The following is a 16120-nucleotide window of genomic DNA, read 5'->3' as shown; positions in this document are numbered from 1 at the left end:
TACTTTGTTATCCTCCTTCATAATATGTTGAATGTTCAAAATGGTTGATCCTATCCAAAAAAAAAAAAAAAAACCAAAAAAAAACCAATCTATCACGTTTTGTGAATACATTGCTTTTTTCCGCTTCCTCTTTTTTCACTTGGTAAATCATGACATTGGTTACATTTACGTTTAGTACAGCTATAAAAAGATGACGTTTAGCTTTGAATGGAATCTTGACATGCGTACGCGCTCTTTGTTTACAAACGATGACTAACCTGATTTAAATTCAGTCATCTGTATAAGGAAATCATGTTTCATTATGCCGTATATGTATTTAGGTGGAATGAGTTTTTATCAATGAGATCGTAGGAATGTTCGACTGCGTTTCAACGCACTGCTTCATAAAATTATCACCTTATGAAAGCAAATAGTTTTTGCGACGAAGGGGGACAAATGATATGCTGCACTGCCGAAACCAAACGAATGGGAAGGACGTACATGGATAAAGGAGGAGAAGCAGAGATTTCGCAAATTCTTAACAGCTGAAACAAAGCGACTCAGTGTAACTAGTCTGTATCAGGTAAAGAGAAGGGGCCTATGTCTATGCAAGATCAAAGCTATTACTTTAAATGCATTCTCATTGACAGCTGTCGTGCATTCAAAATCGGACATCTGCAACCTTAATAGAAAGCCTCCATTGTGAGGCAAAAGATGCCTCTAAAATCCTGTCTAACTCGTTTATTTAGGATCGTTACACACTTTTTGATCTGAAACTTCAACTTGGCTCAATAGAGGATCGTTGGAGCGGTCCGCGCTGTAAAGGCAAAACCATTCTTCCATGTCAGTCGTGGTACAGCATCTGGGGTATGATTCTGATGATCGTTTATGAATAAATACGGGCGTGTTTGCCTTTGGTAGTATTAGTAAGCACTCTGCTACCGAATATTTAGCAAAGCTTTAATGGAGCATTGATTCATACGGAGAAAAGCTCCGTTACTTTACGAATGCTGATTTAGAAGAAATGGTTTAGTGGATTCAACGGATCAAAAAAAAAAAAAAAAAAAAGAAAAATTTTTTTTTTTTTTTTTTTTTCGGTGTGATTCGTTATTTTTACAATAAAAGCCCATCTTTTTTCTCATGTCCTCTATTTTTTGATTTTTTTCATTTTTTTCTGTCACAGATCTGTGATAAAAAGTAGAAATTCACCACTGCTCAGATATAAATTCTGTTTTTGTTTTTTCTTTTCTGTCAAAAACCTCTTTTGAAACAAGAACGTAGTGCTCTGTAGGTTATACTTCCTTTTTCACCCAAATAACAAAAACTGTAAAGACATGATAAACGAGCGTACAATTACCTTAGATAATGCTGGGGAAAAGCCCAATGACAACCTAAAAGCTATTGCAGTTGCTGATGCGTCGAATGAAAGTCTCACCGTATCCAATGGTATTGAAGGTAATGTTGGTAGCAAATTGATCTCTCTTTTTTTTTTTTTTTTTTTTTTCTAGATCAGACAATTAAAATCATTTTTTTTTTTTTTTTTTTTTTTTTTTTTTGCATTGTTTGGCTCTACAGAGGAGGAAAAGGCAATGGGGCTTTCTGAGGAAGAGGCAAAACTACCCCCTGACGGTCCCACAGAAGAAGATGGGCCCGATGGAGGCTACGGCTGGTTTGTAGTTTTGGGAGCCTTTCTTGTCCAAGTTACTACATTTGGTACAATCACTAGTTGGTAAGCGACGGGAAGGAAAGGGTTATTGTTTGACGTCCATGCTTACTAATGAATCATGTCAATCTATCTTGTTTTCTATCTACAGGGGTAAAAATAAAATGAACACAATTGGATGTCTACTGATACATCAGTAGCGATGATTAACCTTTTAAAAAAAATTGTTTATCAATAGGTGTGATGCAAGATTTCTTTGAACAAAACATATCGCATAACGATCCCAAGACCGCCGTCAATCTGAGTTTTGTGGGTACGATTGCTATGGTGTTTATGAATGCTATGAGTCCGATCATGCAAATTTGTGTGTCCGTCTTGGGGATGCGTTGTGTCTTGATTGGCGGAACTCTCCTCGTCTCACTGGGTCTCGAGATGGCTAGTTTATCAAGCCAAATCTGGCATCTCTATCTCACGCAAGGCATTGTGTTTGGTACTGGTGCTTCTGCTATTTATGTGTCTATCATGGGTGTCGCTCCTCAGTGGTTCACTAAACGTCGTGGACTTGCACTCGGCATCGTTGCTAGTGGTTCGGGTATTGGTGGATTGGTCATGCCGTTTGTGATGACGGGTATTAATCAGACATTAGGATCCGGCTGGACCTACCGTATCATTGGTTTCATCTGTCTGATATGCGATGTGGTTGCTTGTCTCACTGTTCGCCCTCGAGACAGGAGCCAGGCCAAAAACAAGAAGAAAAGTCTCTCTCAAGTCATCGATCTGGACGTGTTGAAAAACGGCAATTACAACTTGTTTCTTGTTGCATCCAACATTGGTCTGTTTGGCTACTTTATCCCGTACTTCTTTATACCCTCCTACGCGACGTATCTTGGTCTTTCTGCGTCTCAAGGGTCTGCTCTTGTCGCTGTCACTGCCACCTGCAACTTTGTAGGTCGTATTATCGCAGGCTTCCTTGCTGATAGAATTGGCAAAATCAACACCAATTTTGTTTTCACCGTCATCACGGCGATCAGTTGTTTGCTTATCTGGACTTTTGCTCATACCTATGGCAGTCTGATGGGCTTTTCCGTCGTCTTCGGTCTCACCAGTGGCTCCTTCTTCGCCATGATCTCTCCCATTACCGCCCATTTACTGGGTATGGAAAAGTTTCCCTCCGGTTTGTCGTTGTTGCTCTTTTCCAACGTGGTTCCTGTTTTCGGTCCCAATATTGCTAGTGCTGTTGAAGCAGGTGTCAGTTCTGCTCCTTTCTTCAGTTACAAAATGTTTGCTGGCATTGCGTATGTCCTGTCCGCCATCTTTCTTTTTGTTCTTAAACTTCGAATCAATCGCCATCCTTTTGCAAAGGTGTAAGACGATACCCATCTGTTTCCCTTTTTGCTTCCCTCTTTTTTTTTTTTTTGTCCATACAACAATAGTCCGTCGCAACATCGACCCCAATGACGCTCTCATTTCCGCCCCCCTCCCCACCTTACTACTCAATACAGTTTTTTAATGTGTAAAATAAAATCATCTCCTCTTGTCTGAGAAAGAAATCGTGTGATCTCTATGTCTACTACTTAACAGAGTCACCCATTTATCCGAGGCAGTCCGCTAAAATGGCTGCAAATTCCTGGTACTGTACTTAAAAAGAAAAAAAAAATTTTTTTTCTACTTGCTCTTTTCTTTTCTCTTTTTTGATTTCACAGTTTCTTCATCCACAAAGGCGGTCAAGAGGTGGGTTCTTGTTGAACCAAAAGGTATAGTATTTGCAACTGCTGTTGACAAGGGTGGAGGTGTGAGCATCTTTTTTTTTTTTTTTTTTGCTTTCTATGTTGACAAAGCTGATGATACTCCAAAAGACATTTGCACGTCAGTCTGATGTTCTTTATGAAGATTAAAACACGCTATACCCAAGTTTCTGAAGATTCATAGAAAGAAAAGAAAAAGAAAGATGACGAGCTCTCTCATCGCATTCATTTTTTGATTTCCAAGTTAACATTTTGTTTTCTTTTGTAACTCTTTTTTTAGTAACATAGAGCCCCTTCTCTCTAGGTAGCTTACTTGAGTTCGTTGGTTCGACTCGAAAAAAGGGAGCGTTGTTGACCTGTTTCTTGTGATGGAGTCAGTGATGGAACAGTGATTAGCTTTTTAGATAGAGTGTTTGCGTTTCAATGTGGGACCCATTGTATGATTGCAAAATAAAAAATAAATAAAAAAATACCCCGTTTAAAGCTGTTGACATGGTGTGTTTGTACGTGTGTGTGTGTTTGTCTATCTGAACTTTGTCTGAGCCTTCTTTTTGCACGTTGCATCCATTTTAAGAGGTGTGGTACAGTGGTAGTGGGTGCTCGCATGGCACGATGAGAGATTGGGTCGTACACATCTTGGGGTTCACCACGCTAAAATGAGATGGGTGAGGAGGGTTGGGTACGGATAGAAATCCACTGTTCGCTGCCCTAAAGCGCGCTTTTCCCTCTGGGAACTCACTCTTTTTGTACGATCCTCTCCTATGGTAGAAGATCTAGAAAAGCAAGTTTTGTTCACCGAGCGAGGGAAATAGGAAAAAAAAGTTGACGTCAACCCTTTGAGAAATTGTGTGCTCAACCCTCCCCCATGGTGTGTTAGCGTGACACTGGAAAAAAGAAAGGGCGCGCGGGCTTGCTTTACCTGTTATTGTACAACATGCAATTGCATCCAATCGAGGCGTGTGAAATTTCTATTTCAAGTGATGTGATTTCAAACAAAGATCGAGTCTTACTTTCTTTCGAAATGTCCCTCCCCATCCCCACTACTTTGTTTTCTCTGTCTGGGAAAAATGATGACCCGTATTATTTTAGTTTATTTCTTTTTGGAAAAAAGAAGAGATGTACTTGGTCTCATTGGAACGTGATAAGAGAGATGGGGAATAAACATTATAGATTACATAATAACTAGAAAAAGGTGTGGGTTGGGAGGGCAAGAGATGGTTGAGTATTCCAAGTAAAAGAAAGTGAGTTGTATACTTTACAAGAAAAAAAAAAAAAAAAAAAGGCCAAAAACAAAACATAGGGTAAACAAAGGCAGCAAAGGAAAAGAAGAAAAAAGAAATTCAAGCAAAAAGAAAGATGAATTTTAAAATACAAGTGGCGTGTAGAGAAGGTGTGTGTATGTGTGTATGTGTGTGTGTGTATGTGTGTATGTGTTTTGTATCGATGGGGGGCGAGAATCTTAGCGTCTACCCCCTTTGGAAGAGATACAGTGGGTATGATAATATCCATTGGAGAGTTTACCGTTTTGACAGACTTCAAAGTTCGACATCCAAGGACACTCCAACGCTTGATCAATGGTCCAGCGTGTTTCGGGATCAGGGTCCATCATGGCTGCCAGACATTCCCGTTCAGGTTGCGTAAAGTCTTTGAATAAATCGCAATCACTGGGATCCTCTAGTTTGCGTCGTTGTTCCATATAGCGTTTGAAATCAAAATCACCACCGTCCGCTGCCTGAGCAGCCACAGCCGCTGGAGAGCCTGCGATCGCTCCTGCGGGTGGTTGACTCGCTGGTCTTCCGGTGAAGAAACTTGCTGTAAAGGGCAGTTGTTGGAAGCGTAAACAGAAATAAGTGGTCGCTGCACTCCAGACATCCAGCGCTCTTCCGTCATAAGGACTCGTTTCGTCCTTGATTTTCCACATCTCAGGAGACCAGAAAGGCTCTGAACCACACCATTTTTTACAGGGATGACTTTCTTTTTCAAAACAGGTTTGAACAACGTCTGCCACGCCAAAGTCAGTAATCTTGAGTGTACCGGTCGACGTCAGGACAAGATTTTCAGGCTTGATATCGCGGTGGGCGATGCCGAGTCGGTGAAGATGTTGTAGACCAAGCAGTAATTGTTTGAAAAGACAAGCGACATCATCCGGTGCCATGTGAGGCTTTTCTTGTAGTAGATTGAACACATCACCTCCCGAGCACTAAAATAAAACATAAGAAAATGATAAGAAAATGAGTTTTTTTTTTTTTTTTTTTTTTTTTTTTTTTTTTTTTGCACTTTGCAAAAAAAAAAAAAAAACAACTTACATATTCCATCACGACACACCAACGTCCTTTGTCATCTTTGACAAGATCCAATGTATCGACAATATGAGGGCCGTTGGAAGCAGATTTGCTGATACAGTATTCATTCAGCATTCGCTTTTGATAATCACGTTCATTTTCCGTCTTGTCACGCTTCTTGAATTCCTTGACGGCCAGAATACGTCCGTCTGTTCTTTGTCGTACCAAACGGATCACGGCCGTCGCACCGCTTGCAATGTTCTTTCGAGAAGTCGATCCCATCCCTTTCGCTGTTGCGCGGTGTTGTGGGTCGGGCTTGACATAGTCGCCGTATTTATCCGTCAGCAAGGAGACCGTACCGCCCGGAGAACCACACGGCGGCGAGTCTTGCTGCGATGGACGATGACGGTGCTGTGGTGGCCTTCGGACGAGTTTCGAAAAGGATTTACTGAGACGACTGGCTGTGCTTCCAACGGAACTGAGACTGTAGACAGAGTTCGTACTCGGACTGCGGCCTACATGACCTTCATTCAGCGAGGCAGCCGCAGAAGAAGAAGCAGAAGGAGACGGTGAATCGAGCAGCCCATCGGGGTGGGGAGAAGAGGCCGGTGTCATTTTGAGACTTCCAAAAAAACTGCCACTGAAGACGGCACTGAGACGCTTTGGTTTTTTTACAGGAATGGGTGTTGCTACTGCGGTAGTGGGCGTAGATGATGTGGATGATTCTATAGCCATCGGCAACGAGGGAGAGCCAGCAGGTGAACTGATGGAAAATGAGGCTGAGGAATCATTGGAGGATCCCCTACTACGGCTAGCACGATCCTCTCTTCTTTGGCTGCTACCACTACTTGTCGTCAGTGAAGGACAGGGAAGGTCATGGACCTCTTCGCCCTCTAAACAGTCAGGTGAGCTCGTTCTGGGAATCAATTGATCATCTTGATAACATTTCTCAGAAGACAAAAAGTCTTCATTAGCATAGTAGCTTTCCTGCTTGGCGTGCATAGAAAATGTAGCAACAGAAGTCATAGTGGTGATGGTGGTGAAGTGAGTGTCTCTCTTTCTCTCTCTCTCTCTCTGTCTCTCTCTTTCTCTTTCTCTCTCTATTGATCCGTAAAGGCTGAATTCAATGCAAGTGGTTGGTTTAACGTGTTTTTATGGCAATTCTCGTAAAAAAGATGTTGCTTTTCTTTTTCTTAAGAATTTAAAAAAAAAAAAAAAAAAAAAGGGAAAAAACGAACAAAAAGAAAATATAGAACAGTGTGATGTAGATCTAAAATAGAAAAGGGAAAGAGGGATGGACGGCTTAAATTTTATCTTTAAAAAAAAACCAAAAAAAAAAACTGTGTGTTACGGCTTTCAACGATGTGAGTTGCGTTATTGGTCAATAAAAAGATAAGCGTCTGAACTTGCTTAAATGCTCTCAATTTCTATATTCTGAAGTTTTGTTTCGGATTTTTTGCCTGATATTGATGGAGGACGGGACTTTTTTCCTTTTTTCTAAAAATTTGTCGTTTAGGATGAACCTCTTGTTTGCTGTAGTACGTCACCAACAAGGCCTCTTCTTTCTATCCAAACTTGAAAAAAAAAAAAAGGCATACACACATTGTCAGAAAGGGCGAAGGGCGGCTAAACATAGAGAGAATGGAACGAAACTAAAGAAGAAAAGTGACCAAGTTTGGTGGTCACTAGAAAAAGTACCATGGAAAGAAAAGATTTCCTTTTTTCAAAACAAATTCATAGCCAATGATTTCAGACGTACAAAAAACGTTATTCAAAAGATTCACGCGAGATCGTTTTTATCGTTTCTTTCCATTTTCGGAAAACGAATTTTTTTTCTTTTTAAAAAAAAAAAAGAGTTCGTTGACCCTCACCCCGTTCCTGTCCCAATCATCATGAAACACTTGCATTTTCTCTTTTCTATGGCGCAGACCCTTAATAATAATCTGTTGCATATTTGTTTACCATAAGCATATTGAAAAGTTAAGGTTTTATTTTTTCACGTTTTGAAGGCTGACGTAATCGATCACTCTGTAGATTGGAAGCTGCCCTTTTTTTTTTTTTTTTTTTTTTTTTTGTGAAGCAAATACCTTTTTTTTCTTTTAAAGAACCTCACAGTCAAGGTTAAACCAACGATGACATATGCAAAAGGTCATTGTAGGTTCACACGCTGATTGTCCCTTTTTCCAAACGTTTTCATCCAGGGCAACGTCGCTGACGTAGATTCTTCAATATCGAATGGGGGTTTCTGAATTTATTTATTTTTTTGTTTATTTTTTTATCCCCTTTCTGCAGGATAAGAACTTTAATAAAGTGATCTATTGTTTCATCTATCTAAGCCATTTTTTATTTGCCTACAATTCGACACACACACACACACACACACACACACACACACACACATCCATATCCATATTATTATATATAGATGTACTTTGACATGAAAGATGGACCACCAAAATAACGAGGTGCAATGTCATGAATCCGATAGATGTTCTATTCATTCTTTCAAAGTCTATGGAGAAAAGCCAAGCAATTCAGTGTCTCAAAAATACAGTGTTTGAGAAAGGTACACTAAAGCCTTTCTGTTCCTCCCCCCTTCCCCCTCCCCCCTCCACAAAACAGCAGTACACGTTGTAGGGTTGTGCAACAGAAGAGTATCTTTAAAGTAAATTTCACCAAATTCGTGTTGCTGTTCACACCCAATGCAACAGCTGATCAGCAACTTCAGGGTCATTTCTTGGTGTTTTGTTTGTTATTTTTTTTTTACCCTTAAAAAAAGGCGGGGAGGATGTTTAAAAAAAAAGTTTACCCGGAAGAAAGATCCAATGGTAGATAGGTGTGTCATTATTACTTGAGAGAAGAATCGTATTTATCTTTTATATCTATCGAATAGGACTGTCTACTGCCATTCCTGTCATGACCCATGATATGTCCTTTATCGAGTTGAGTTTTTCCTTTTCTCTGTGACATTCATGAGGGATATCTTCAAGAGCGAGTCTGTCTACGTTGGCTGTGTCTAGTTCAACCTTGTCTAATCAAATCGGGTGCTTTTCAACACCTATTCCAGTCACAACCGTGTTATCTCCTGGATAAATAATAGGGAAGCGATCAAGATGGGCGGAAAGAGCTGAGTAGCTATCGTCATGAATGCAAATTTCATGATCAGAAACCCATCGCTAGCGCAGCTCTCATGAATCTGCGAAACCTTTACCCGAAGGTCATCCGGTGGGCATCCGATAAGAGAGGAATAGGTCATTTCGACTTTAGGCTATACTCTCAACACAAACGACATCATCCATTGCCTTTAGCTCCTTGTCTGGGTTGGTGAAGCACTTGTGTAATGCATTTTATCCAACGCGTCGCTGCTGTCAACTACGGTTGCTACTCATGTCATGGGTTGTTCTATTCCAAGGAACCTTACTCATACTCGTATAGATAAGTCTAGAGGACGGATTAGCTTATGGCTCCCCTGTAAATAGGTGACAATACCTCCAGGCGATTTGCTGTTATGTGTTGAAAGGTCGTGTATCTGGACGATGGCAAAAAGGAACGCAATTCAAATTGTCCTTGGGGTTGCTTTGGTGTCATCTCGGAGCCATTCACTCAATGGTGCAAAAACGTGCACATGCGACAAGCGGGATACTGGTACCGGGTCGAGGTGGTACCGACTTGTGTTAAAAAAAAACCCAGAAGCAGCTCATCCTTCTCTCACCCAGTGATGACAATAAAGGATAACAAATAATAATGATAATGTTAGATCAATTTCATTTTGGGATCATGAACAGATTTTAAAATGTGCATCAACACTTCAACACACAGATATTAAAAATGTGTAGAGACCGCTCATCCATCATTCTCGAAAGCTTAGCGAGTCCCTCTATTCTTTTTCTTTTCTTTATTACGAGATAAACATAAACTTGGGCGCTAATGATGGATCAAGTTTTGCAATATCAAGTGGATGAATGAGTACACAGCATCGCTCAGAGGAAAACGATGTTTTTTTTCTATAGTTTACTTGCTTTTCTTGCTCTTCTATTTACTTTATTATGACAAAAGAGGTCTTATAAATCAGTGTTAAAAGGTAGAACCACTCCCTCATCAGCGCCCCGGGAGGGGGGGGGGTGGTCAGAAGTGTACTCATGTAAAGTAAAGATAGAGCCAACTAACATGATTCATGAACGATCAAAGAAGAGCGAACGCCAACATGTGTCTATCTCCTTTTCTAACATGGCAGTCAATCGCTCAAATGCAATCTATACACTTCATATTGCGCGTATCAGTCGATAAATACGGAGTGGATTTTCATTCAATGAATCTTAAACCATGCTCATCCCGTTTCCAAGGCTTTCTCTTTTCTCCAGTAGCTTGTAGTTTTTACTTGTCGTTGCCTATGTAGCTCCTCCTCGTCCTATCTGCACGTAAACATAAGGACCTTCAGCATCAAACGAAATATAAAAAGAGGAAGGAGAGCCCCTGCTTCTTTCTTTCGGTTCATTTTGACAAACATCTGGCTATATCACTTTAGACAAATACAAAAGGATGCTCAATAGGAAGGTTTTCACAGCTATTTGCTTGCTCGTTGCAACTATCACTGTTGTCAACGCTGCTCCTCCTCCCCCCATGTTCCACAATCCCCAGGTCAAACCGCTGTTGCCACCACTGAAAGGGTATACAAATGGGTTGATCCAGAATACATTAAAAAGGATGGAAGAAGAATGCAAAACGTGACATTGCAGTTCCAATGGAAGGTACATGGGTCAGTCATACGTTAAACGCAAAATAGTTCATTCATCAATAGATGGCTTCTTTATTGTGCCGTCAAAATAATGTACATAGAAAAAAAGAGGGGGGGGTTTCAATGATCATTTAAATACCATAGGCAGACTTGGTGACATTGAAGGCTTCATCCATTTCGTTAAAATAAGCTTGTACAGTCGTTGCATTAGCCGTTGGCATAAATTGGCTAAAACATGATTGTAAGGCAGCCGTCTTTCTATCCATGTCCTCCAAATATGACTTTACAAAAAGCCTTGTCAAGAAGTTAGAGTTGGTTTCCATATTTTTGATTTCTGTTAGAGCATTCTGCGCTTTGGGTACCACAGCCGCCAAGGATTGCAACAACATGTTTGCATCTGTGGTAGAAGCAGTCATTTGTTGATTCAGACCACAACAGCTGTCTTGAGCTGCATCGAGCTGACGATTGACGGAATGGTAGTCGTGTTTGATATTAAGCACACCGCCAGCCATGATCTACATAAACCCATTGGTCAGTACTGACTTTGAGTGCTTGGGTGCCAACAAACGCCCAACGATTGATTCACTTACAGCAGCTTGTAATTCTCCTAACTGCATTCCTACAGAATCTAGATCTCCTGCACATAATTGTGGGCTGGTGTCCATGATGGCTCGTTTGTCGACGACAGATAACGCGTTGACTAATCGTAAACATACGTGGCATAAGCATGAGTTTGTTTTGTTTTTGCTCACTTTCTTTATCTTTCCTAATAAGCGACTATCAGATTTTATACCGTTTAGAATAGTGTATAGGAACAATAATGAACGAAATAGGCCTGGTAATTGCATAGTGCGATGATTTTGTCCTTATCTTTGTATAGAAAGAAATAATAAATAGAAAAGGTGTTGACTGGGCAAAGAAACTGACTGTAATTTATTGCACTTGGATTACTAAAAAAGGACAACACCTCTACTTTTAACGTTATTTTTTTTTTTTTTATTTTCTGTTAACAATAGTCATTAGAAACAGTTCATCTAAAAATTGATACACATTTGATTTTAAAGCACACTTGATGAATCATGATTTTCAAAACAGCGTTTCGTCACTTTATTGGGGCTGGAGATTCACAAAGGTCACACAATGGCATTCTTAGGATGAGTGTGCTGTAGAATAAAGTCGATAAAGAACATAGATTCTCTTACGATATGCCAAGAAATAATGGTTCTAGATGTAAAAGGAAAACGAACGGACTTTTTTTCACTTTCTTTCTATCATGGATTCATGACAAAAGCCTATATCAGATGCAATCTAAATAGACCATGGTAGAATGTTTTTTGTTTTTTTTTTACCTGGTAGTACGTACTCAAGTAGTGTAGTTGTTACCTCACCAACCCGTCAGTAAGAGGCGTGATTGCGGTCCAGCTTCGATCAACCCAAACAAAAGATACATCCTTTAAGGGCATAAGGCTTCTATTACCAAAGATCCCTCTTGTCTTCTCTCTCCATCCGGCACTTTCAATTCTATTGACAGTTTTATTCTTCTAAATACTTTGGACCGATGAAAATGAAGCAGTGATTTAATACTTGATAAAAATTCGCTGTTGAATCAGGACAATTAGTTTTGTCCAACGGGCGTTCAAGCGGATGCCTATTTTCATTTGTGCGCATATTTCTGTAGAGCGCAATCTAAGAAAAGCATTTTGTCCATTTACGTACAGGAAGATACAAGATGGGAGTAGACAGTTATCAGGTACTTTTCAGTATTGCGTTTCAACAGACTGAAATCAATGCGCAAGCTTCAAGGCTGCGTGCGTTTTGGTGATAGTTTTCTTATATATTTAGAAACTGAGGATTGTTATCACTGACCATATACAATGCAATTACTTGCTTTAGGTACACTATTTTAAAAGAGTCAACGTAAAGTAAATCAACATAGCCCAATTGCTTCGTCTTCCATCAGTGTTGTATTTGCTTATTTAAAAAATTGATAACAGTTGTAAGTCGATGACTATGAACTTAGGTGTCTTTATTATTCTTCAGATGAAGTAGAAGGATTATTTACTTTGTGAGGTTTAATGGGAATTATATTATTTGAGGACGCGTATGCTAGTCACTAATTTCAGGTTCAGATGCTTATTGGGTGATTATTATACTTAGGCCTATATCTTGTTCTATGTTGTACATAACCTATATTAGATGCAATATAGATAGACCGTGGTAGAATGTATTCTCTACCTGGTTGTACGTGCTCGAGTATTGTAGTTATTATCTCACCAAACACGTCAATCAGTAAAAAGTAGATTGCTTTTTTTCCTACTGTAAAAAATTTTTTTTTTTTTTTTTTTTTTTTTCATTTGCATTATAAATATAAAAAAAAGGTGTTGATGTTCTAGCCTACTCTCTAGAAGAGTAGTTGCCCAGGCAGCCCCCACGAGGAGAGACATCAACATGGCTGCCCATGGGGCTGGTTGACATTAACCTTATGCTACCGGCTCACGAGGAACCGACAGACACCTATTTCAGGCAAGTGGCAACAACCAGCATTACACATGAATAGAAGGACCATTATGATACAATAGGAGTACTAGGCCCATCTACACAGAGGAAACCAGTTTAGAAATTAAAGCTACTGCAATATTTGTGCTGAGCTGATTTCTGAGTAAAGAAAAAAGAAGCGGAAATTCACAAAAATGAGCGCCTTTATATACTTTTTGAAAACAATTGTAACTCCTTTTAAAAGACTGCTTTTCGACCCAATAGAAGTCATAATATTTGTATCTCCTATTAAAAATGCTCCTGTTGCAATCAATATACCATTTGAAGCTAGACTATTCACTACAGCAATTGTTTTTTAAATCCACGCAAACTTTGTACCTGATTTTTTGATTTCTCCTTTCTAAATGCCCTAGAGTTAAACTATCAGCCTGAAAAAGTACGTTACAAATTGAGAGCATAATCAACGGTTGGAATATGCTCTATTTATCGTTACTGAGGCATTTGTAAAAATTTCAAAATGAGCAGACTGTATGTTATGTATTCAAGCCTTGATAACTCAATTAGGTGTTTACAGTTAGCCTGATACTATGAGGATCAGGTTCAGGATATGCCAATGTCACGATTCATCTTTCGTAATTAAGCTTAGAAAACTAATACGGTATAGCATTGTTCAAATGCGTGCTATCAAACAAGTACAATGCATAGCTTATTTTAGCACCTATTTGCTCTATGGTACTCACTAACAAATTGTGAGTTGAATCTATGAGAAATAATTTCTCGACAGCCATTCTTGAACAATACATTCAGTAGGCGAAACAGCAGTAATATTTAGCGTTCTTATTATTGATATGTAACGTATACAGTTGAACCTCTTAGTAGCTAAATGGGTAAAACTAAAAAAAAAATCAGAGCTTTACAAAGCCCAAGTTAGAAGTTTTCAATTGGACTTGATCGGTAGAATTCATCAATATAAAAGAGAAGCGCCTTGTGGATAAAAGGAAGAGCGAACGTAAAGAGAGCTGTGTAGGTGAAGGAAACAAAATTTGGATGAAAGAATACAACTGCAATACTCAAATAGACTATTCGTGTGTGCATATAAAGTAACATAAAGATAGATGCCGTGCGGATCAAGGGCGTTACAGAACAAATAATAGGTCAAAGCACGTATTAAATAATGGCTAGCGACGGCGGCCGATAGGGTGATCTCTTCTCTGCCATTTCATCAGTCTAGTTTCTCTTTGAATCAACATGTTCTTCTCCATCTTCTTTGTCCATTTGATAGAATGATAGAAATGGGGGTATGCGTCTTATTAGGTATTTTTTCTTGCTCAGCTCCTTTTGAATTCGATTAGGTGGAGTGGTGTGCATCGATCATACTTGCTGTAGGAGCAATGGTTTCCGTAAAAGTGCATTGTTACTACTGCTATTGTTTTCACGACACTTCAACCGTTCCATTTCCTCCTCGATGAACAAATCGACTGTTCTCTTCCCCCAAAAATGAACCTGAGCTTGATTTGCTGTGGGTACTGTTGACCTTTACATCTTTCTGTTGCCATTATTTTTAGCAGCCTGTCAACTCTTTGTACCTTCGTTTGCGAACCATAAGCAATAAAAAAGATCAGATATTTTCATTCATGATACAATATTTATTTTGTCTTGCAAATCAATCATTAGCGTTCTTTTACTAACGGGTTGAAATGGAAAAGTATAATAGTGTACCAAGGGCTGCCACAATAGATGCATTCCCTATCACCTCTCCCGCTGGTTTCAATCATCACGAAGATCGAACCGACGATAAGAGTTATGAATGCGTTTAACGTCAATTTGATGGTGAGTATAGGTGATAGCTGTGACTGTCAGGCTTGAAGGGTGTCTTTCATCCGGAAAAGAAACTGAACTTCTTTTGAACGGGTATCTAAGAAAATTCGGAGGCAACGATGAACAGTAGAAATGACCAATGATCAGCTAAAAGAAAAAAATAGCAAATATTACGAGCAGAATTAACCCAAGCAGGAGATAAAAAAAAAGCCAACTAACAGATCACTCATACCTTATTATTGCTACGGTAATATATTGCTTATCAATCATAACGCTTACAATTTACGGTTTTTCTTTTTTTTTTTTTTTTTTTTTTATCATTCTTTGTAAGTTGTAATGTTAGAATCCAGACAAACTAATCCTTTTCAGATTTACGTAACCATACAGCGACTTGTTGTTGAGGTTGAGGTTTCAGTGAATAAAAAAGCCCTGAATCTTCTTCCTTCCCCGACAGAGTGGTCATTAGTATACTTACTGTTTCAATAGACACCGTCCATCTATATACAGTTTCGCAAAAAATCATCATCTTTTTTTTTTTTTTCCTTTTTTTGGTGTCCTATAAAGAAGCCAGGGGCTCGTTGTCCCTTCGTAGACAGAAACCCATGGAATCATACTAGAACATATAAAAAGCAAAACTGCTAGATAGGTGCTTTATTTTAAAACAATCGCACAAACAAGCAACAGGAAGCATTATAGACAAAGAGACGTCATCTTAGATAAGGCGATATGACAGAGCTTGGCATCTCAAAATTCTTATATGATTATGATGTCGGTCAATGATGCAGTTGACTAATTTTTACAGCACGTAATGTACTAAAACTACATGATATTTGTTACATTTGTTGCTTTTGTCTGTCTTGCGGAAATAGTCATAAAAGTCGGATGTGGCTTCGGCTTGTCAGTTTCGTTTAAGGGAGGAGGAAGGGGGTTTAAAGGCGGTTTGAGACCATTACATACGTTGTGGAGGGGTCCATACCTTACGTGAGTACTATACATGATCTTTGCACAAATGATAATGCACAAGCAAGAAAGTAAAATCTCTCATACCTGTATCATCCGTCAAAAGTGAGCATGTGCGTTGAAAACAAGCATTATTACAGAACAGGCCTAGAAATGGCATCCTGCTTGAGAAACAAAGAGGACTTTCTGTTCAAAGAACACGTGTCTAGAACCCAAGTTATTGAAGAAAGTTTAAAATCCATAACCCTGAAAAATGCTCACTTAAATTAAACAATTATAAACAGTTTTTCCTAATCGGTAAAATGCATACTACAAGGCCTTTCCATGAGGTTTATTGATATCACATTACGCTTCTATTTGACAGGTAAAGAACTGCTCTTATCACTTAAGCTTAAAACATTAAATAAATAAAGCTGCAAGCTGATTATAACATATTTGGGAA

The 16120-nt window shown here is 39.2% G+C and overlaps 4 protein-coding genes across 4 annotated transcripts; 2 read left to right on the top strand and 2 right to left on the bottom strand.

Moving 5' to 3' along the window:
- Window positions 1-1313: 1313 nt before the first annotated feature.
- Window positions 1314-3010, top strand: BDF20DRAFT_821204 (major facilitator superfamily domain-containing protein; the record flags this gene model as incomplete). The annotated part of the gene is made up of 3 exons (XM_053077601.1): window positions 1314-1434; window positions 1555-1692; window positions 1881-3010. 3 exons carry the CDS (start codon window positions 1314-1316, stop codon window positions 3008-3010), a joined length of 1389 nt encoding a protein of 462 aa, XP_052935590.1.
- Window positions 3011-4649: 1639 nt separating this feature from the next.
- Window positions 4650-6880, bottom strand: BDF20DRAFT_958459 (kinase-like domain-containing protein). Its single transcript, XM_053084925.1, has 2 exons — window positions 5694-6880; window positions 4650-5587 (listed from the first exon to the last, which is right to left on the bottom strand). Exons 1-2 carry the CDS (start codon window positions 6693-6695, stop codon window positions 4847-4849), a joined length of 1743 nt encoding a protein of 580 aa, XP_052935589.1. The 5' UTR covers window positions 6696-6880; the 3' UTR covers window positions 4650-4846.
- A 1277-nt stretch (window positions 6881-8157) lies between these two features.
- On the top strand, window positions 8158-9401 carry BDF20DRAFT_988290 (uncharacterized protein; the record flags this gene model as incomplete). Its single annotated transcript, XM_053085265.1, has 3 exons — window positions 8158-8235; window positions 8770-8993; window positions 9190-9401. 3 exons carry the CDS (start codon window positions 8158-8160, stop codon window positions 9386-9388), a joined length of 501 nt encoding a protein of 166 aa, XP_052935588.1. The 3' UTR covers window positions 9389-9401.
- Window positions 9402-10449: 1048 nt separating this feature from the next.
- On the bottom strand, window positions 10450-11418 carry BDF20DRAFT_558173 (uncharacterized protein). The gene is made up of 2 exons (XM_053075742.1): window positions 10995-11418; window positions 10450-10919 (listed from the first exon to the last, which is right to left on the bottom strand). Exons 1-2 carry the CDS (start codon window positions 11250-11252, stop codon window positions 10536-10538), a joined length of 642 nt encoding a protein of 213 aa, XP_052935587.1. The 5' UTR covers window positions 11253-11418; the 3' UTR covers window positions 10450-10535.
- Between the last annotated feature and the right edge of the window lie 4702 nt (window positions 11419-16120).

Source organism: Mycotypha africana, assembly GCF_025528875.1.
Source record: "Mycotypha africana strain NRRL 2978 chromosome Unknown BDF20scaffold_6, whole genome shotgun sequence".
Classification (NCBI taxonomy): domain Eukaryota; kingdom Fungi; phylum Mucoromycota; class Mucoromycetes; order Mucorales; family Mycotyphaceae; genus Mycotypha; species Mycotypha africana.
The sequence above is the reverse complement of the archived record's forward strand: the minus strand, read 5'-3'. Positions and strand labels throughout refer to the sequence as shown.